At 39.0% G+C, this 23,584-nt stretch overlaps 1 protein-coding gene across 2 annotated transcripts in view; it reads right to left on the bottom strand.

Annotated features, from left to right (window-relative positions):
* Nucleotides 1–23,584, bottom strand: part of CHN1 (chimerin 1) — a 278,669-nt gene that overhangs the window by 30,743 nt on the left and 224,342 nt on the right. For both annotated transcript variants that reach the window (XM_020991013.2, XM_020991015.2), the window contains one exon: nucleotides 21,438–21,515. In XM_020991013.2, coding sequence (XP_020846672.1) covers nucleotides 21,438–21,515 — 78 coding nt within the window. The remainder of the gene's footprint in view (nucleotides 1–21,437; nucleotides 21,516–23,584) is intronic.

Here is a 23,584-nt window from a genome sequence, read left to right as displayed (position 1 = left end):
TGGATTGTTCTTTGTACTTTTTCTTAAGTAAATAATACATTTTAAAAATGATGAATATATTGCTACTCTCTAAATCAACAAAGGAGAAAATGACATTCTGATTTTTTTTTTGTAAGCTCATTGTAGATTTCAAATGGGGAGCCCGTGTTCTTCCCAATGGCAATGTGACACTGATCTACCAGTATTTGCAAATGCCAATGATTGCAATCTCTTTGGCTCGATGTTTTTCTTGAATGAGAACTAATTCAAACAACTGAACACTGGCTCCAAATTAGGAAGTCTCTTTCTTTTCTGTATTACATTAAAAGTAGAGATTAAAAAAAAAAAACTAAGCCCATTAAAGGACAAAGCGGCACACACATAAAACAAGAAATGTTCACCAAGATTTAGAAATTATTTCTTTGTCATTTAAAATATTTGGAGTGATAATGCTATGAGATACAGTATAAAATACTGGCTAGATAGCCAGCTTTGGAACCAGGAAGCCATAGGTACAAGCACCACCTCTGATACATACTGCACAACTCTTTGTTTCTTTCTCTCTGTCTGTCTGTCTGTCTGTCTGTCTGTCTGTCTGTCTCTCTCTCTCTCTCTCTCTCTCTCTCTCTCTCTCTCTCTCTCTCTCTTTCCTTCTTTCCAATCAGGGTTAAATGATTTGCCCACAGCTAATAAGTGTCTCTGGTCACATTTGAACTCAGGTCCTCCTGACTCCAGAAATGGTGCTCTATTAATGGAGCCCCTAGCTACCCCTGAAACTCACTTTTACCCTCTCAGTTGCCTTGGGCAACTGTCTGAGACTATAAATTAAAGAGATGTTGACCTGGTTAAGACAGTTCACACCAGTGAAATCTTAATTCCATTTTCCACCATTCTGCATCCCAGTACTATCTTCAAATGTCTCATACATGCTGTTTTATGTCATCAGTGCCTTTTACACTACACAATTTTCATTTTAGAAATGAAAAAGAAAGAAACTCGTTGAATTAGTTATACAAGTTCAGAAAATAACAACAGCAACAATTCCCCAGCTCAGAATAAAACTGATTGTATTGCTTCATTTTGCAGACTGGAAACATCCTAGACCCTCAGGGCAGGAAGCTAGCACCTGCAAACAGTTTCATGTTGATTTAACACTGCTATTGACTACTATCCTATTTTGTATGTTTTAATTGCCCATCTCAAAAAAAGGTCAATTGTTAAAAACAAGATTTCACTGGTACTCACAATACTGTAAAGGAGTAGTGGAAGGACAAGACAGCCATTTGAAACAAGCCCTGAGCTCATCAGGGCCTTAGGCCTGTCAACAAACAAGCCTTTTTCCTTTACTTAGAACAACCTATGCTGTCATTTAAAAAATCAGCTGTATGTTTAAACAGTCTTATAAGCATGATTCAGTGACCTCTATTTATCTGACATCATTGGAGAATGAGCCAATCCTTGAAAATGAAACTTCACCCGTTAAGCTTTCCAACTTTGTATTCTATTCTCATCATTTTGAATGGAAGTATTTCTAAAACATTCTTTCACGTTTCTTCTTTTTTAAGCAATGAATTTATTTTCACTCTGCTTTTTAATAAAAAAATTGTATTTACCCATTTTCAACTTAAATACAAAAAGGCAAAAAAAAAGACCATTTCCATGTACACAGCACAACATAAAGGATTCAATATAAAACCATGAATTTCCATTTCACACTCTTTCTTTCTCTTGAAAAACTATGTAATAAATACTAGCCATCATTTTCAAAGCCACTTTGATTTTCTGTGCTTCCTTCTAAGTTTTCAGCATTTTCCTGCTTTATTAAACAATCGGCTGAGCATAATTTATACTTTCGTTGATAACCCAGTTCTCTTGATGACCTCAGGTATCGTGTTATGCTGTGATATGGGGACACCGTTGGATGCAACTGGGCTGTTTGGTGGGTTTTTCTGCCTCTTCACTGAATGACTATACACTGGTGCACATTTACATATACTTACATTTATATATGATTTTATAGTTTATGGAGCACTTTGACACATCATTTCATTTGAGTTTTGAGTTCTTTTGTCTACTTTTTCTTTTTTTAAGGCAGTTGGGGTTAAGTGGCTTGCCCAGGGTCGCACAGTCAAGTGTTTGGTCTGAGGCTGGATTTGAACTCAGGTCCTCCTGACGTCAGGGCCAGGGCTCTATCCACTGTGCCAGCTATCTCCCCCTTTTGTCTATTCTTTAAAAGAGTTTTCTGTTTCCTCACATGTTCTCAGTGATAATGTTTTACTTCTATCACCTTGCCTATGTCTAGAGGCCCATTATCACCTCATCATCTTTTTTTTTGTCTGCCAGGCAATGGGGTAAAATGACTTGCCCAGGGTCATATAGCTAGTAAGTGACAAGTATCTGAGGCCAGATTTGAACTCAGGTCTTCCTGAATCCAGGGCTGTGTGCTCTATCCATAGCTGCCCCTTCATCATCTTCTTCTAATTTACCTTTTCTAATCCGGTGTGGCTTGGCACCCATGCGTTCTTAGAACTACATAAAATATGAGTAAACAGGTTCTCAGTGAGGGCCTTTGGGGCTACTCTATAGGTAAATTGTATGTATAAACTTTGTAGTATCTATCTTTTAAGTCTCAATGAAAATCCTCCTTTTACAGGAAGTCTTCCCTAATTTCTCTTAATTCCAGTGCTTTGCCTCTTTTGATTATTTTCTATTTATCCTATATATAGCTTTCTCCACATATATTTGTTTGTATGTTGTTTCTACTGTTACATTGTAAGCTCCTAGAGGGGAGGGGCTTTCTTTTGCCTCTTTTTGTATCTCCAGCAGTTAGCACAATGCTTAGCATGTGGCATGTGCTTGATAAATGTTTATTGAATTGAATTACACAGAAAAAAAAATTTCTTCTGGGTTCTTGGCTCCCTTCTAGAAAGTAAAAACTTCTGGGTTAGTGATTTCCAGATATTTAAATGATTCAAATTTAGTAATTGTATTAATATAGGAAGAACACAGAATTTCAATTTTCCCTTTGAGATGATATTCTCAACCACCACTGCTAAATCCCTTCTGCCTCTGCCCATTGGCCCAAGATGAAGAACTGAGAGGCTCACTCCTCTTAAGAAGAAGTGAGGGCTATCCATTCATTTATGTTATTAATACAATTCCTTCTAGGGGTTGTTAAGAAAAACCACTCTTGTGACTTAGAAATAAAGAACTCCTCTGAGATGAGAGGATGCTTTAATTATGATAGCCTGCAAAAGAGCAGCCACCTCAAGATGGTCTTATTTCTAATGAGGTCAAACACATCTCTGAGACAGGCAAATCGTGATTTAGACATGAATACTTGACCAGAGTCTTTCAAAGCTTCTCTGCTTTCCCTTGGCATATTTTAGCTAATGCAAAAGGCAAAGGACAAGTTATAAGTTACATAATAATGACCAATAGGCACGAGCAGCCAGACTTCAAGTTCACTTTCCTTTCCCAAAGGGTAGATTTAAGTCTCTCAACATAAATAGGAGATTTCATAGTTTTAAGGAAAGAATTTTCATCTTTACCACATTGCTAAACACTACATGAAAATTATTCTCACATCCAGAAAGCAGTAAGCCCTAGAAAACACTGAGAAAGAGAGACAGAGAGAGAGAGAGGAGAGAGACAGAGAGACACAGAGAGAGAGAGACAGAGAAAGAAAGAGAGAGACATACATACACACAGAGTGAAAGAAAAAGGAGAGAGAGACAGAGAGAGAGACAGAGAGAGAGACACAGAGAAAGAGAGAGACAGATAGAGAGAGAAAGAGAGTGAAAGGGAGAGAGAGAGAGAGGGGGAGAGAGAGAGAGAGAGAGAGAGAGAGAGGAGAGAGAGAGAGAGAGAGAGGGAGGGAGAGAGAGAGGAGACAGACAGAGAGACACAGAGAGAGAGAGACAGAGAGAGAGACAGAGAAAGAGAGAGACAGAGAAAGGGAGAGAAAGAGAGAGAGAGAGAGAGAGAGAGAGAGAGAGAGAGAGAGAGAGAGAGAGAGAGAGAGAGAGAGAAGCCTGAGTATTAATTCAAATACAAAAAGTGCTCCTCTGAGTAATGTCATAGAGTTTTGTAGGACAACACTCCAAAAGCTGAAAAGGACAAGACAGTTGGGCATACAGGCATAGTCCTGTGTATAGTGTGACATAGACCAAGTGACAGTGTCTCTTCTAGGTAGTTATCTATGTAAAGGCTAACATCACAGTTAGATGTGGTGGCCTACAAAATGACCAGAAAGAATTGCTAATAGCCCTAGGCTCTAAAGTTGTTTGCTACAGATGCTGATAGGAAGGATCTGAAGGCTCTGTGTGCCTTATACACTGGTCTCATCTGTCACTGTTGACCACAGGGAGGGTCAATATTGTCAGAAGCAACATCTGTGTCACCTAATAGAACCACAGAGGAATCAGGACAGAATCCAATATCTCTCTCTTCTGAAAAGACAGATCAATCTTCTGGTACTTCCACACAAGCAATAAAAATGACTGATAATAGGGAGCATTTATGCAATGATTTAAGGTTTGCAAAACAATTTCCAAGTCCTATCTCATTTGAAGTACTGTGCATTCATAGCCGCATCCACTATAAAAATCTATAAAAAACTGTAATATAAACAGTTACAAATTTGAAATCCCCAAATCAGAAAACAGGAATATGAGGGTTCTCATAGCAACCTTTTCTTTTTGGCTCAGGCTTCATTCCACATATTATATCATAATGCAAAAAAAAAAAAGATAAAACCAGCAATTAAGAATGCTTCCCACTTAAAATTGTGTTTATTTTTGTTATGGAATCCTCAACTTCAATTTTTAATACTTTTTATATAAATGAAAGTTTTCCATAATCACTTGATTTTTCATGGGAGATGCAGAGAAACATCTTTATAAGAATTACAGATTTAGAGCTAGAAGGGAACTCAGAGATCATCTAATCCCCTCATTTTACAGATGAGAAAACTGAGTCTCAGCAATGGTTAAGTAGCTTGCCCAAAATTATCCAAGGAGGGGTCAGAGCCAGGGTTTGAGTCCACACTCTAACTTCAGAGCCAACACTTTTTTTTTTAACAGTACATACTCCTTATTCCTTAAGAGTGATAACCAGTGAAGAGCTTTGAGTATAATTTGGGATATATGTGTGTGTACACACACTTATGTGTGTATATGTACACATACATGTACACACATATACATGTATTGTATTTCTGTGTATATCTACGCATATATATTTTGTGGTATATTTGGATTATTTTCACTAAGTATAAGATGTCAAGATGGTGAATTTGTAAATTCCATCAAATTAGTAAGCAATTCTTAAGAAAAAAACCCATTCTATACCAAATGTGCCCTTTTCCTATTTACTATTATGAAGATCTGGCTAAAACATGAGTGGCTTTTTAATAAGTTTGAATGTGTTTTCTGTTCAGTCATTTTTCAGTCATGTCTGACTCTCTGTGACCCCATTTGGGGTTTTCTTGGCAAAAATATTGGAGTGGCTTGTCATTTCCTTCTCTAGCTCATTTTACAGATGAGATAACTGAGGCAAACAGGGTTAAGTGGCTTGCCTAGTGTCATATAGTGAGTATCTGAGGACAAATTTGAACCTAGGTCTTCCTGACTCCAAGCCTAGTGCTATATTCACTGCACCATTTAGCTTCCCTGGGTGAACGTGCTTACCTTCAAAAAACGGCAGCAAAGGCAAGTACAATAAAGCAACACAACCTATTAATCTGCATCCCACTGGCATAAATGGAGGGGGAAAAGAGATGAGTCAAATAACCTCATAATATTGAGTGCAAGGAAATTTCTATACCCTCTTTACAGGAAGGTAAATTGGAATACTGAATGAGGAAAGGATATGAAACTAAGCCATTGGTACCAGTTTTTCTAAGAAAAATAGTCAACAATTTTAACATTTTTAGGTCTCGGTGTTTACTTAGCTTGACCCCATCTCTTTCACGAACTAGTTATGGAACCTTGGGCCAAAGAGTCAGCTTGGCATGATAGAAAGAGCCTTGGATTTCAGAAGACCCAGGCTCAAGTCTCTCATCCAATATGTTATGGTTGTATGACCTTGGGAAAGTCACTTAACCTTTTAGTGCTTTTAAGTAAGCTTTTAAAACTATAAATTGCAAAGCAAGATAATCTATATTGGTAGCTCCTGACACCAACGAAATCATGGGTTCTAGCTAGCTGAGAAATTTTGCCTCATCTTTCTAAGTCTCAATTTCCTCATATATAAAACGAGATGGTCAGACTACGTGATCTCCCAGGTCCTTTTCCATCCTCATGACTTGTCCAAAATCTTGGACAAGTAATTTCACTTGTTTGGACTTGTTTCCTCATATGTAAAATGAAGGAGTTGTCCAAGATGGTCTCTAGGGTCACTTCCAGCTCCACCATTCTGTGAGGTCCTTTTAAACATGGTGTCATTTGGAAAAAATTTTTTTAATACATGTTCTACTATTGTTACTATGCTATTGATGATAGCATCCCCTCTGCATATCAAAAAGGAGAATTTAAGACAGTTACTTAGACCTTCTGGATTTCAGTTTCCTCATCCACATATTGGAGGAGTCCAATGAGATGACCTCTGATCCCTTCTCGCTCTAAATCTTATGATTACACAGAGTCATCCAGAATGGGGCTAAAACTATTCTGACAGACCTAAAGGAGAGTGAGCAGAAAACAGCCATCATCTGTAAGGCCCTTGGAAACATAAAGGTGAATAGACACTGAGAATTTTAAGGAGACTGATTTTTTTTCAAACTAAACTATTTGCTTCAGAAATCAACTTTGAGAACGATCAATCAATAAGCATTTATTAGCACCTAGTATGTTCCAGGCACTGTGCTGGGTCCCGGGGATACAAAGAATGAAGCAATCCCTACTCATAAGGACCTCACAGTATAACAGAGAATCAGAAAAATTCAGATATAGGGCAAAGACAGCCAATAATGCATTGGCTTTTTCATTCCACCAGCTCACAGGGAGCATGGTTGTTTTTGAGTCATTTCAGTCACGTCCAACTCTTTGTGACCCCATTTGGGTTTTCTTGGCAAAGATACTGAAGTGGTTTGCCATTTCCTTCTCCAGTTCATTTTACAGATGAGGAAATTGAGGGAAAGAGGGTTAAATGACTTGCCTAGAGTCACAAAGCTAGTGTCTGAGGCTGGATTTGAACTCAGGTCTTCCTGACTCCAGGTCCAGCAGTCTATCCACTGTGCCACCTAGCTGCCCACAGGGCTCACAGGGAGTAGGCAAGTATGTATGTATGTATGTATGTATGTGTGTATATATATGTGTGTGTGTGTGTGTGTGTGTGTGTGTGTGTGTGTGTATGTATATATTTTTTAAAAGAAATATTTTATTCAATAGAGCAAAATGCCATCTTAAAAGCCTCTGGCAAGGATATTTTCACATGCATATGTTGCAAAATATATTTTAAAAATATATTTTAAACAAAGCTTTACAGTTTAACAAAAGATTTTATAGCATATTGCCATTTGGTCAGCTCAACAAGCCTGTGGAATAGACAGGGGAGGTATTATAATCACCAATATACAGGTGAAGAAACAGACAGGTCAGGCGACTTGTCTAAGGTCACACAACAGAAACAGGTCAAGAACTGAGGTCTTCTGACTTAGAATCCAGCACATTTTCCCTTTTGCCACAGCTGTCCCATCTTTGAATACAAAGGACAATGTATTGTTACAGGATCTAATGTAAATGACTGCAAGCCTCTGAGCTCCATGCTCAGAAACAAGGGTACTGTTGTATATTATTTGGTGACAGCTCTTTACAAAATACATAAAAAGGCATCATCCATGCCCTATTGACTTATCAAAACCCAGAAAACAAGCAAGAAGCTGAAGGAGCAATGAGACATCTTGGATGTATAAGACTTGCTGGGGCGGCTTTGTTCTCTGTTTTTTTCCTCTCCTAGCTTCTCTAGTTAGTCATGAGGATGGAAAAGGACCTGGGAGATCACGTAGTCTGACCATCTCGTTTTATATATGAGGAAATTGAGACTTAGAAAGATGAGGCAAAATTTCTCAGCTAGCTAGTGGCAGAGCTGGGCATTTTAATCTCATCTTGACCCTTTCCCCCTATAGAACACTGTCTTGGTAAGAATTTTAAGGAGGCAAGAGAAAAAAGAAGAAAGCTTGACAAATTTATTACCAGCATGCAGTTTGTGAGAAAAATACACTGAACTTATTTTTTGAAGATCGGTACATCTCCAGGGGTCAGACACCAAACAGGGAAAACCATGCTCTTTCTAAATGATTCTTGTTCTTCCTGTTGTGTTTTTTTCAGTAACTGCTCCTGGGCCTTACTCTATGTGGGTATGCTTCTATAGACTCTAGTGTGGTACAGTGGAAACAACAGATTTGCAGTCAGAAGACGCGGGTTCAAATCTTAGCTCTGTCATTTTCTGCCTATGTGACCTTGGGCAAATCTCTTAACCTCCTTGGGCTCAGTTTCCTCAGCTACAAAGAGAGGATGCACATGATAGAAAATAATCTCTTGGAGTGTAGGAAGGAAACAATGAGACTGTGTTTGTACCTTGCTTTTCTCTCTGCTTGATTCAGTTTACAAAGGTTCATCAAAGACATCAGGATAGTCACAAGAAATACAGGAAGCCTAACAGAGCAACACGGCCTCAAGTTAACTTGAACAATAGCTGATGGTAAGAAGTTATGACAACTATCTGTCATACTTGGAGCTAATGCCTCATTAATGCCATCCCAGACATCACTTGTTATGTTAGAGAGTTGGCTCCTGGGAGTGCCGACATGTTGGATTACATGGAAGAGACATACATAGGGCTTGTAGAGCATAATCCACCCAACAAAGATTGGAGAGGAGAGAGAAAAACTGAATTGTGGGTTTCTCTTATACCTTCCATATTAGGCAGAAAGGAAGACAAGCCCAATTGTCATTATTAAACCTATGAGAGGAAAAAATATACACAGCTCTATGGACAACTGGTGTGATGTCAACAAAATTTAAAGCAATGCCAGTAGGAAGATTCAGCTCAAAATCCAAGAGCAGTCAGATTTCTACTAAGTTCTATTGACTTAATTTAAATTACTTTACAATTGTGTTAGAGGTTCCCAAACTTATTTGATTGTGCATTCCTATCAGTAATATTTTTGAGCATGAACCTTCAATATATGTATACTAACCTTATATTATATATTAATCATAAATTATATTCTCATACTATTGTATTCATTTCCCACCAGCTGCTCTGGTTTGTCTGAACTCCTCAGACATCATGCTTTTCCCTGGGAGCAGTTCATCACCAGAAGTCTAGTCATCATGTGGACTTTTTCAGCTTTGGCACTCAGCACTTCCTCATTATCTTCAGATGCTTCTCCTCATTGAACGGAGGGCTAGGGGGTCCTTTTAAAATTCCTTTTGTGTACTACTTTCCCTAATTAGATTTTAAGTTCCGTCAGGGCAGGGATTTCCCCCCCCCCATTTGTATCTGCAGGCTTAGCATAGTGGGCGCATAGCAGGCACTGATAAATGTTTATTGACTATTATTAATTAACATGACATATTAATTAATATACAATGAGTGGTTACAGTGGATAGAGTGCCAAGCCTGGAGTCAGGAAGACCTGAATTCAAATCTGGCCTCAAACATTTAATAGCTGTGTGATCTCGGGCAAGTCACTTAACTCTCTTTGCCTCAGTTTCTTGATCTGTAAGATGAGTTGGTGAAGGAAATTGCAAACCATTCCAATATCTTTGCCAAGAAAACCTCAAATGAGGTCAGAAAGAGTCAGACATGATTGAAGTGACTGAACAGCCACAAAAATACATTATGTACATTATAAAACTTATGCTAAAAGTAGAAATTTTAAAAGGACAAGATAGAGATAAAATAAACAATTATTTAAAGAATAATTTTTATTTTATTAATAATCCAAGCCTTTTTGCTAATAAAATAATTGTAGTATTGCTATCAGATCTGATTAGACTGTCATTGTTTTTACTTTATAAAGTGGCTAAGAAGACCTTGCTATGAGGGCAGAAATGGCAGCTCTGCCATTTTCATTGCTTATTTGTGCTTACATTATTTATTAGCATTATCTACAACCCACCTTTCTTTACAAGAATCTTTTGAAGCTGCTTATCTGTTTTAAGAGGGTTAATTTAGTTAAAACTAGATAACGTATTTTGTAAATTCACTTAATTGAGCACGTGCAAATTGCAAGATGCTGCAAGCAAATGAATGTGGGGGTCTTCATTTTGTGGAACTCCCACTCTTCCCTCACAATACCTCAGGTACCATATATGACATATGACCACCTGACATATGGACTAAGTGAGGGTGCAAGTATCAATTCATATATTAAATGTTAGTGAAGCTTAATCTCTTTTTTATTTCACAGAATCACAGAATTTGAGACTTGGAAAGAATGTCAGCAGCCATCCTACTTCAGTCCATACACCAAAGGAATCCCCACAATAATATAGCCAACAATTGGTCATCTAGCTTCTGCTTGAGGACCTCTAGGGATGGGGGGACCCCTTTTTAGATAAAAATAAGTATAAATATACAGTCTGATATTTTCTTCTTGAATGCCAGTGGATTATCTTGCCCACTCCCTGGGATGCAAACACTGCCCTTAGGAAACTACTGTGTTAGGGGGTCAGGCACCAGGTAATGCTTTTTCCAATTGGCTCCTTTTCTGACACTAATTTTGTTAAAGTGGCCCTTTGAGTTTATAATGCTTCAGGAGGATAGAGTTAGTTGAGAGAAACTGACTCAGTAAATAGTTGATTGTTCAATAAAGTTATGTAATAGTTGTCCGCCAGAAAGCAGTCATAGGTCATTGGGTGGGCACTTGTCTCAAAGAGAGTAAAAATGAAGGGTATTTTGCTTCCCTAGCAATTTTTGTGCCTGGGGCAAGGACCACAAAATGCACCCAGGGAAAGAGGGCTTCAGCTGCTTGGTGGGGGAGAAGGTTATGTCACAGCACAAACCCTCTTCTGCAAAGATCACTTTAGGGGAGAGATGCTGAGAGTGGAATCGGCAAGAGCTTAGCCCATCCCCACGTCCGGCGGCTTCCTATTTGAAGCAATTACTCTCGTTCACTAAGAGCTAAGCTCTGTTGTTCCCATGCTGCTAAAAAGACTGCAAAAGTGCGGGCCTCATTGGGATCGCTGGGGCTACCAATGTCATGTCCTCTAAATTCAGGACCCTCTAAGCTCTGTGCACTAGGACAATGACTGCCCTGGCCTAGTTATCACTCTGAACTATTTTTTTTAGTACTTCATGTATATGCACTGTATCTGCTACATACGAGAAGCTTTTTTTTTCCTTTTTGGTGTTAGTGGGAGAACTATGTCTTATAAATCTTTGTATTTCTGAGGTACATAGGACAGTACCTCATATCTACTAAATGCTCAATAAATAAAAATGGATGGACAGGAAAAAATGGCAGAGAAATTACAAATCACCTTTGTTAACTCAGATTAGGCCAATAAACTTGGGAGAAAATTTTCTGCACTGTAATGCTGTGGTTTCCCCTAGAAAAGATTAAGCTCCCCAAAATCACCCAGATGCTCACCAGTGATTCATTCCTGAAGTATCTCAGCCAATAGCTTCCACCAGGCTTAAGCCCACACACTAAAACTGTACAGTAACAAGGGCAAGAAAGAACATGGATGGCACTGTTTTTATAGGCCAAAAAATTTTGGGAAAAAAAATGTTACCAGGAAAACATATTCCTTCTCCAGATACTTCAAGTCAATAAGCATTTATTAAGCACTTACTATGTGCTAGAATGATGATATACTAGAAAAACAGCACAGGAAAAATCTAAAACACGTGATCTCACATTTTTTTTTTTGGAAACAGTAACTCATAGGAGCAAAACAGTTCTGTTGTGAGAAAGCATTTTTGGAACCTGGGTGGGGGTGGAGAGGGTGGGAAGCAGATTGGGAGCCATCTTAGGTACTGAAGGTCATAGTCTAGGCAAACTTTGTAAAAACATTAGGGGGTTCCAGGGAATGAATTATGACATACAAAACTCAAACCTGCAGGCCACAGAGTGAATGTGAAGAAATGTGTTCAACTATGACTCAGGCAATATGGAAAACTAATTTCTTACACTTATTGGAATACTAGTTTAATTTGTGGTGGTTGTTTTATTGATTAGTTGGGCCCAAATCTTTGTAACACCATTTAGGGTTTTCTTGGCAGAAATATTGGAATAGTTTGCCATTTCCCTCTCCAGCTCATTCTACAGATGAGGAAACTGAGGCAAATAGGGTTTAAGTGACTTGCTCAGTGTCACACAGCTAGTAAGCATCTGAGGCTGCACTTGAACTCAGGTCCTCCTGACTCCAGGTCCAGCACTCCATTCACTGTGCCACCTAGCTGTCCCTTGTTTATCTTAACGGTCTTAAGTGAATTTCAGGAAATGCCACAATCAGCTAACTAGTTCTTTAGCTCCTTAGCATGGTAACCTGAATTAAAAATAAAAGAAAAAAGAATGGGCCATGTCACAGAAGGAAGGTCACAGGAATGAGACACAGGCACACAGGATAAACCCTCTAAGCCCTCTACTGCATTTCTAGGGCAACTGGTGGTGCAGTGGACAGAGTGCTGGGCTTAGACACTTAATGGTTGTATGACCCTGGGCAAGTCGCTTAACCCCTGTTTGCCTTAATTTTCTCATCTGTCAAATGGGGGCACTCACCTTCCAGGACTGTTGTAAGGATGAAATAAGATAATAAGTGTAAAGCTCTTAGCATAGTAGGTACTACATAAATGTTAGCTGTTATTATTGTTATTATTATTAAGAGGGGTAGAAGTCAAGAATAGGTCTGTATACTTAAAAGTTACCATTTCCGGCTTCCACAACATCTGGTGAGTACTTCTGTCAGATGCCCACCGCTCCCAGCACTCCTCTGTCAGACTTCTCTGGTGCCCAGGTCTGATGCTGCCCCAGGCTCAGGGCATTCAGAGTTTATTTATGCCCCAATCTCTTTTTACTTCTGCTTGCAACTGACTCTCATTTAATACATGGGTTTGACTTAAATGTTTCCTTATATTTACACAATAAAATTCAATTCAATCTCATATCTGGATAGACATTTGCTATCTGTCCTCTTTAAAGCTGATGTAGAAAGGTATTTACGTAGTCAATGTCTAAGCGAGTGGCACGATAACTGGAGATTAGGAAGATGTTTTGGCCTGTCGTTTCCAAATCGTCTTACTGCATTTGTCTGCTTTTAAATTAGAGCGAGAATTCCAAACAGAATTCAGTCACTGGGCATTTGAGTTATTACAGTCGGAGGTAAACAGTGACCTGATTCCCTAGACAAGCATCAGACTCTGCATAGAGGCCTAGAGTATTAAACAATGATATTAGAACAGGTCTGATTTTATTTTTAAAACCCATAGGAATCAGATGACAGGAAGCCTGGTCTGGTGGAGAGTTCAGCTAGCCTTTTGAGGCAGGAAGATCTGGGTTCTGCCAGCTACGTGACCATGGGAAAGTCCCAATTACTCTTGGGAAGTCTCTAAGGCTACAAGATGCAGTGCAATTGATTTTATCTACATGAGTGGGAGAGGTTTCCTATATTGATGAAATCACAGATCTGGGCATCACCTTTTTCTTTTCCTTTTCACCTTTCCCCTCAAAAAATGAATCTGGTAGGTATTCATTATAAGAGTACAGGTAGGCCCTAAAGACCAATGAGGCAACTAGGCAGCTCAGTGGATAGAGAGCTGGGCCTGGAGTCAGGAAGACCTGAGTTCAAATGCAGCCTCAGATACGTACTAGCTATGTGACCCTGGGCAAGTCACTTAACCTCTGTTTGCTTTAATCCATTGGAGAAGGAAATGGCAAACCACTCCAATACCTTTGCCAAGAAGATCCCATAGACAGCATGGTCCATGGAGTCATGAAGAGTAGTAGATGACAGAATGACTAAACAATAACAATGACTTAGTGCCCCAGAACAGTGGTTCCCACTTGTACCCTACAGACCCTTTACAGGGAGCAGAGGGAAGAACCCGACATTATTGCAAGGGGCCCCATAAATAGGCCAACAAATCTGAATAAATAAAATATCATGTATATATCTTTTAAAATGATGCTTTTGCGACTAATAAAAAATAATAACAGCATTTTTATAGCACTCTAAAGTTTGCAACCACTTTACAAATATTTCATTCGATCTTCACAACAACTTCGGGAAGTAGATGTTATTATTATTATTACTATTCCCATTTTACAGTTGAAGAAACTGAGGCAGACAGCTGTTCAGTGACTTACCCAGGGTCACACAGCTAATAGGTAACTGAGGCCAGATTTGAAGCATGGGCCTCCTGACTACAAGTCCAGCACTCTATCTACAATGCTACTTCTATTTTGTTTCCAACTGTTTTCAGTTGTGTCTGACTCTTCGTGAGCTCTTTTGGGGTTTTCTTGGCAAAGATTCTGGAGTGGTTTGACATTCCCTTCTCTAGCTCATTTTATAGATGAGGAAACAGAGAAACGGAGTTAAGTGGCTTGCCCAAGGTCACACAGGTGGTAAGTGTCTGAACTCAGGCCTTCCTGATTATAGGACCAGCACGCCATCCACTGCACCACCTCGTTACACCACTCTGGTGCCACCTAGCTGTATCAAATTCATGTAAAAGTATTAATGAATGCATACTTGAAATTATATTTTCACTCAATCAGCAGACATTGCTAATGGAGGTCCATGAACTAAAAGAAAAAGAAAGTATTGGGAACCAGTATGCTCCAGTTGGTAGTAAAATCTCCCGGTATCCTGACAAATTTCCTGGGTTGTTGCCTTCCATAGCCTGACAAAAACATGAGATACTCACTTTTGTGAGATGGCCATTTATTTAACAAATATTGGTGGAGGGATTACCACGCAGAAGGCACTAGGCCTGATATCTTAGGGGACATAAAGGAGGGTGACAGAGGCCTTCTTCCGACTTTCGGCATGTGCACCTCAATTCCTAACCTATTTTAGCTCTTGCTCAGGCCTAGTCAGTTGTTTACTCCTTCTGCATGGCCGTCTGTGATGTTTTTGCTAAACAGAATAATTATATCAATAAATTCTATGAATGTGTTATTAGGTTTGAGCTGGAAGGAACCCTAGCTAGTCAAGAGGCTGTTAATCTTTGGGCTATGAACTTGTGTTTTATAAAATATTTTTATAGCTCTATTTCAATATAATTGGTTTCCTTTGTAATCCTATGTATTTCATTTGATGCAAAAACATTATTCTGAGAAAGGTAAGTGGGCTTTGCCAGATGGCTTGACAGGTCCATGATGTACAGAAAGGTTAAGAATTCCTGGACTAGTCCAAGCCCCTCACGTGGCAGATAAGGAAATAGATGATTTTTGTCTAATAGCAGAGTGGTCTATTAGCCTGAATTTACTGATTGATTGTTAAGGCTCTAGGCCAGCATATTTTATTCTATTTCATTTTTCAACAATAAACTTGTATTTAAGTGCCTGCTGTGTTCAAAGCACTAGGTGCTAGGGACACAGACTCAAAACAAAAGAAACCCTGCCTTCAAGGACCTTACATTCCCCGTCCAGCCCATTAGATATCAAGTAATTTCTAAAAGATTCTTAAGTTCGGACTTACTATATTGGTTTTTTTTTTACTTTAACAATCCATATTTAAGGTCAGATGTTGAGTCTCTTAAGATCATTATGTCTATTGATTTAATTAATACCTAATAGATTTCAATTATAAGTTGAATGAATATTTGAGAGCAGTCATTCTTCAACTGAATCCTCAATTGCTTCACTTGTTTCCATTTATCACCAACCAGCTGGATGCTTCAAGGATTATTTAGAAGCCGTAATGACTAAAGTGCACAAAGTGAGGCCTAAACTCATTTTTATTAGGAGCTTGAACAGGTTGCTTGCTTGTTATAGTTGTAATTATATTATGAACATTCAGGAGCTAAAGTAAAATGAAATAAATTTGAATGGAGGACTGGATCCTGGGAAAGGACATTCTCAACTGAACTATCCATGCAACTGATGGGAACTCATATTATGAAGTGGGAGAAAAGTTCTATTCCAGCTGTGTTACATTATAGATCTCTATCTTGCAAAATGTGAAATCGTATTTCAAACGATCTAATAGCTGACAGCTTAGTGATAAACTAAAGATGAAACCTATGCCACCTCTGCAGGAAAAAATGAAAAGGTTTAACATTTTGTCTTTAAAACCACCTTCTCATATAAAAATGATTTAAAGACTTTTTGGGGCTAAATTTCTCATGTAAACTCCGCAGTTACTGAATGTGCCAATACAATGCTTGACTATTGGTTCTTAATGGTAGTCATATCTCTGTTATTAGAATATGTATGCTCTACTGTGGTTATTTTTCTGGATCATCTGAATTAAGGGACATGTAAGCAAGTACAGGACATGAAGAGAAATCCTTAATGTGCTAACATGTCAGGTGATTTACAAAGACCAGAACAGTGGATAGAGCAAATCCTTCCAGAGGATTTCACAATGTTCTGTGATGCAGAAAACTGCAACAGCTTTTTATATAACATTTTACAATCATTGAAACGAAGGAAAGAACCAAGAAGCTTCCCCATTCTCCATCATCAAGCCAGGGATCTTTTTTAAAATTCAATTTCATTTTATTTTCAGTGTCAAATTCTTTCCTTCCCTCCTCCCTTTCCCCTACCTATTGAGAGGGCAAGAAAGATAAAACCTATTACAAATGTTTGTTGTTGTTTAGTTATTTTTCAATTGTCTGACCCTTTATGACCCCATTTGGGGTTTTCTTGGCAAAGATGCTGGAACAGCTTGCCATTTCCTTCTCCAGTTCATTTTACAGATGAGGAAACTGAGGCCAATAGGGTTAAGTGACTTGCCCAGGGTCACATAGCTAGAAAGCACCTGAATCCAGATTTGAACTCAGGAAGATGAGTATTTCTGACTTCAGGCCTGGCGCTCTAACCACTGACCTGCCTAGCTGCCCTTACAAATATGTATAGACATGCAAAACAAATGTCCACCTTAGCCAAGTTCCAAGAAAAAAAAGCAAGAAAAAAAAGGATAAAAAAAAATATGTTTCTTTCTGTACCCTGAGCTATCAGCTCCCTACCTGGAGGTGGATAGCAAGCTTCATCATGAATGCTTTGGAATTGTGGTAGGTCATTGTACTGATTAGAGCTACTAAGTCTTTCAGAGGTGATCATCTTTATAAAATCACTATTACTGTATAAATTGTTCTTCTGGTTCTGCTTCTTTCACCCTGCATCAGTTCACACAAATCTTCCCAGCTTTCTCTGAAATCATCCTCTTCATCATTGCTTACAGCACAAGCATATTCCATCACATTCCTATGCCACAATTTGTTTAGCCATGCCCCCAAATGGACATCCCTTTGGTTTCTAATTCTTTCCTATCACAAAAAGACATGCCAGGGTTCTCTGTGGTTTATGAACATCTCTAATTCAGTATCCAGTCCTTAGCACAGTGTCTTGTACACAGTAAGCTCTTCATAAATGCTTGTTCGCTTAATTGACATCTTGACATTTCTCCCTTCATTTCCCTTTCTAAAATAAAGCAGTGCCAAAAATTTCATCCTGAAATGGAGACATATGGATATAATTTTACAATCAAACTAATTTAAGCTTCAATTTGGCTCCTCTTCTTTCTTACAAAAAGACTTCCCTTTCTCAAGGACTTAGGATCATAAATCTTGCAATGGTAGGACCTTAGAAAGCATCTGGTTTGACCTCCTCTTTTTTATGGATAAGGGAACAGGCCCAGAGAAGTTCACTGATTTGTTGAAGGTCGCACAGCAAATAAGGGGCCGACAGGGATTTGAAATCAGCTTCCTCCAACTCTAAATTCAGCACTCTGCCTACTACATCATACCAACTTGGCCCTGATTAAAAGCTTTTTTTTGGTGATTCATGATAAGGAATAACAAATGTAAGGTAATTTTAAAAGAAAACTTAACTGAGCCCAGAAAGATTAAATAGGCCTTTTTAAAAAGTATATTACTTATAATAGTAACTTAAAAAAAAACCCAAATACTCAGAGATACATTTAAGGAACATGGATGCTCCCTCCAACAATGAAAATCACTAGGATAATATAGAATAATGGTTTGCAGGAGCAGCTAGGTGGCACATTGGATAGAGCACGGGCCCTGGAGTCAGGAGGACCTGAGTTCAAATCTGGCATCAGACAACTGACACTTCTTAGCTGTGTGACCCTGGGCAAGTCACTTCACCCTGATTGCCTCACCAAAAAAAAAAAAAGAATAATGGCTTGCCTTTATATGGTGCTTTATACTTTCCAAAAGGCTTCCTTCGTAACCACACTTTGAGGTAAAGAATGCCCATACTGTTATACTCATTTTATGGATGAAGAGACTGATCCTCAAAGGAATAGTGACGTGCCCAAGGTCACATAACTGGCAAATAGCAGAGCCCAGACTGGAGCCCAAGTCTCCTGGCTTTATCTCCAGTGCTATTTCCAACTATCCTTTAAAGAAATATTTATATTGCCTAGATTTCAATCAATCAATCAATCAACATTTATTGAGTGCTTATTATGTGCCTTGCACATGGGCTATTCCAGGCTTCTTCTTTATCTCTGTATACACATGAGATGAAATGTAAAACTATACCTCCTATCAAAGCAGAATTTGGGGAGTGAGGCATAGTTGATTTTTAAATAATTAACATGTTGGTTTTCACCTGGGTAAGTGATTGCACCAAGGATGTAAGCTATCCTTGGCTTCTGCCCCTGAAAAGAGGCTTGGCAGCTGTTCAACAACACACAGCAATATTACATAAGAGGAGAGTACAGGAAGCAAAGAAAAAATACCACATTGAAATGAAGCTTCAGGGCCTCTGGGTAGGCAGAACACATTCCTAAAGGGAAAAGAGTCAATGGCCAGACCACTGGCGTGCATACCCACAAGAAATTGGTCAGAGTTTTTTTTGTTTGTTTTTTGCATTTTTTTTTTTTTAACAACAATTCATCCATATGTGAAGCAGGGCCTTTGGCAGTGTGCATGCATGTAGGAGAGTTTCGCTGCTCCCTTTAGAGGCTGAATTTGTTCATGGGATCTTTGGAGAGCTTTAGTATAGATTTTTCCCCTTAAATTTTTTTCTTTAAAGCTCGTCAAGGAATATGTTTTAAATGACGAAATATAAATTTAATGGAAGGGGATAAAAGTCTGAGGCTGTCAACCTTGTTAGTGGCTCTGAAAAATCATTCTCTGATCTAGCTTTTTTTCCCCCCCCAGAATAGAAATACCTTTTTAAAAAAAGGAGTTACAGGATTATAGAATTTAAAGTTGGAAGGGTCTGTAGAGATTAAATCTGTCCAAGCTGGTTTTAATTTATCAACTTCAGGGGAGGAAGAAACCTTATCCTCTTTATAGGTTTGTTTCTTTAAAAGGAAAAAAAAACTATCTCCAAGACAAGTCTTAGTCCCAGGATAGGAGGCCTAGCTCATTCCACAGTCAGCACTTTCTGGCTTTATAGCATTTGCCCATTAGTGTCAGGTTTTAAGTTAAAACTTAGAAATACCTGGAAGAGCCGACCAAAATACCTAGAGGATATGCTATTTCAGATGATAGCAAAATAAAACCCAGTGAATTCCCAACCAGACACACTCCAGTGTATTTAATGAAAACTGATAGAAGGTATTATAATAAATAAGATTCAATACCAAAATGGCATCCTTGATACGTCATTCTTTCACTGCATAGAAGACTAGTATTTGTACCTTTGAGCACATGCTTTAATACCTTAACCATTTCACTGCAATGAAGGAATAGCTCAGCACTTATAAATCAGATGACAATAACTGGGGTGAAGCATTTGTACAAATTCCTATCTACAATAGGCTTTACAGTCTGGGGGGTAGGGTAACTTTGCTAATAAAAAGCTTGTGAAATCAGCTTGTTCTGTTAACCCTATCTCATGCACAAAGAAACTGAGGCAGAGCATGATCAGATTCATATGAAAAGACTGTACTTTAGATGCAAAAGCATCATTCATGTATTTTGAATCAATTATTAAGTTCATTGACCTCCTCCTGCTTCATTTTAAGTAAAAGGTATTTACTCTACCAACTCAGAGGAATGTGCGCATTAACTGAGACTGAGCTTTCAAATATTAAGAGTGCTTATAAATTCCATATATTTGTCTCTACCTATTAGGAATGAATTCAAATATATCTTGCATATCATGCTTTATCAGATATTTGATGTGAATACACTTCATTCCATACATTTGGAAAGCCTACTTAATGATCATATCCTTTATCAGAAAATAGTCCTGATTCCATGAAAAGCCATTTTTTCACTCTGACTGCAGCACACTATTTTGGAATTTTTATTTGACATCTAAATAAAAGAAATGTTAAGTTTTAAGATGCCAGTTGGAAAGCAAGTTTGGAAGATGAAAATATTCTTCCACGTTACTCTTCTGTGGTCTAGTTTCTCCCTTTTTCCATATTAAAAGGCTAAAAGATGTTTAGTTTGAGCTGAAAGGATGAGTACTACAAGCACTTGGAACCAAGTTGCGTGACTTCTGGGATGTTACCCTTGAAAACTCCAGTGCACATAACTAGGAAATAGCCCTGGGTCTGTGTGCCATGCATAGATCGACTGCTACATATTAGCTGCATGGTGTTTAAAAAGGCTTCCAAGACTTTACAGGGCAGGCATCATGTTATCAATACATGCTACATTGACATATACTTTGCATCAACCCACCCACACATCATCTTGATGCAAAAAGAATGACTGGAGTACAGTTGATAAAACACATTAAACAATAATTAAAAGCTACATAAAAGTGTAAGAAAATTATGCAAAAAATGAAGAGTAGCTGTTAGTGTCAGTGCTTCAATAGTCCCAGGGTAAGCCCTACTCCTTTCATCATGGTCAATTCATTAACACAGGAGAAAAGCCAGAAAGGAAGGGAAATGCGGACCATCTGCTCAATCCAGATGCAAGAGCACATGCTTCTCACATCCAAGGCTATTTAGCAGAACTGAACTGAGCTAAGACCTAATCCTCTAATCAAGGATCAACAAAGGTCTTTTGACACATTTGCATCACAAATAAAAATTAATCTGGCATCATAATTAAGTGCCAGTTTTCTTTATTTCAGTAGGAACACTTAGTAAATTTGCACTGATTAGATGAAATTCCCAAAGAGGTATTACAGAAAATGGGCTTGGATTTCTCTTAACTTCTTATCTTTTTCTGGGAATAAAATAAACCTAAAAACATCTTATTCTCTAAACAGCATAAGCATTTTCATTATTACCTTTGTTTTTAAATTACAGAAGCAGCTATCCCTTTGATACTGAATCTTTCTGCTAATAACACACTTTTTCTTCCTAAGAAAGGGTTAAAAAAAATGAAGACATTCTTACCTTGAAATTATGAACCTTTTCATATTTCGGAATCTGCTCATTTTCTTTCAGAGTTGCTCTTCTAACGAGGGATGTCAACTGCGAATAAGCAAAGAGTTTAAGAGGTTGCCAAATTGTCACAGATGACTTTTGAGAACCCAGTTTCATTCCCAGGGCTGCTATCAACACATCTTGCTGGCGGTTCTCTCGTTTTGATTTGTGAACTGCAGGTCTATTCGTTTTCCTCCCTGACCAAGATTCTTTGGATGGCATTTTGGAATGCACAGGAAAGAAAGACCTATATTGATCTATGTCTGTCGATGAACTGTACTCAGCTCATAAAAATGAGCATTCTGCTAGAAACCCAGACCCCTAACCTACAGAGAGCTGCAGAGAAACATCACGAAGAGGTGGAGTAGGATGATGAAGCACTTCTTAAAAAGAGGTCGACTTTAACTAGACAAATTCTTCTGGCTTCTGCTTTTTTTTTTTTTAAAGGGATCTCTATTTAAGCGCTGGGAAACTTAAGGATCTGAACTGAAAAACAGTCGATGCTAACATACAAAAACCCAACATCTCTCGCCGACCCCTCTTTTAGAAACCATGGGATTAAGACAAATTATGCACTTCTAAAAGCTTTCCTGCCTATTCAACTTTAGTGCTGTCCATTTTAAAGGAAAGATACCCACATACTGAATATAATCAGTTTCTAGCAACAGACACCCTGCTAACCTCACTCTAGCAAAAGTAGGCTGGGGGAGGGGAGGGCTTTAACAGGCAAGGCTGGATTAGAATGGTCACATTAAGAAAGTAGATAACCAATGAAAGCCCTGCAATAGTATTTAAAGACAGTATTCCTCTCTCTCTCTCTCTCTCTCTCTCTCTCTCTCTCTCTCTCTCTCTCTCTCTCTCTCTCTCTCTCTCTCTCTCTCTCTCTCTCCTTCCCTCTCTTCCTCCCCCTCCTCTCTTCTCTCTCCTTCTCTCCCTCCCTCTCTTTCTCTCCCTCCCCCTCTCCCTCTCCTCTCTCCTCCTCCTCCTTCTCTCTCCTCTCCTCTCCTCTCCTCTCCTCTCCTCTCCTCTCCTCTCCTCTCCTCTCCTCTCCTCTCCTCTCCTCTCCTCTCCTCTCCTCTCCTCTCCTCTCCTCTCCCCTCCCTCTCTCCTCCCCTCCCCTCCCCTTTCCTCCCCTCCTCCCCTTCCCTCTCCTCTTCCTCTCTCCTCCCCTCTCCTCTCCTCTCCTCTTCCTCTCTCCTCTCCTCTCCTCTCCTCTCCTCTCCTCTCCTCTCCTCTCCTCTCCTCTCCTCTCCTCTCCTCTCCTCTCCTCTCCTCTCCTCTCCTCTCCTCTCCTCTCCTCTCCTCTCCTCTTCCTCTCTCCTCTCCTCTCCTCTCCTCTCCTCTCCTCTCCTCTCCTCTCCTCTCCTCTCCTCTCCTCTCCTCTCTCTCTCCTCTCCTCTCCTCTCCTCTCCTCTCCTCTCCTCTTCCTCTCTCCTCTCTCTCCTTCTTCTTCTCTCTCCCTTTCCTCCTCCTTCTCCCTTCTCTCTCTCTGTCTCTATCTTTCTGTCTCTGTCTCTCTCTTCTTGCCCGTTCCCCCTTTCTCCCTTCTCTCAGTTTTTCTAGGTGGCTGAAGGGGAAAAAATATCAGTAGGAAGATAATGAGCAATGAGTGAGTCACACATCATTACAAAATGGCATCTCTTACCATTTAAAAGCAAGGTGAAATTGAAACACATAGTTGGTGTTGTAAAAGAATGAACTATTCAGGAAAGAGGCTGATCTGTCTCTCTCTCATTGTTCAGTAATTCATATATGATGTACGTATGTGTGTATGTATGTATATACACACAGAGTGAAGCTAGCAACTGCAACACAACTCTATTAAAGAGATAAGTTTATGAAGCAATTAGGGGAAGAACAGAGATGTTTTTGACTATCAGATAGATCCAAGTACATTTAGGAACATGTCTATTATGCAACTAAAGAAAGTAGATGGAAGTATCATTTCTTTCCTTCACAACCACCCAAAGTAGTTTTGCCCTGGGTCTAGAGTTAAAGCTATCAGTGCCCCCCAGGCAATTCTTTAAGATCATAAATTGAAGAGTGCTTGCTGATCTGTGTTGGTACTAGGAGTTTCCTCACTGGGAAATTCTCGATACCAATGAAATCGGAGGTCT

Source organism: Phascolarctos cinereus, unplaced genomic scaffold, assembly GCF_003287225.1.
Source record: "Phascolarctos cinereus isolate Bilbo 61053 unplaced genomic scaffold, phaCin_HiC Scaffold_726;HRSCAF=1367, whole genome shotgun sequence".
Lineage (NCBI taxonomy): Eukaryota > Metazoa > Chordata > Mammalia > Diprotodontia > Phascolarctidae > Phascolarctos > Phascolarctos cinereus.
The sequence above is the reverse complement of the archived record's forward strand: the minus strand, read 5'-3'. Positions and strand labels throughout refer to the sequence as shown.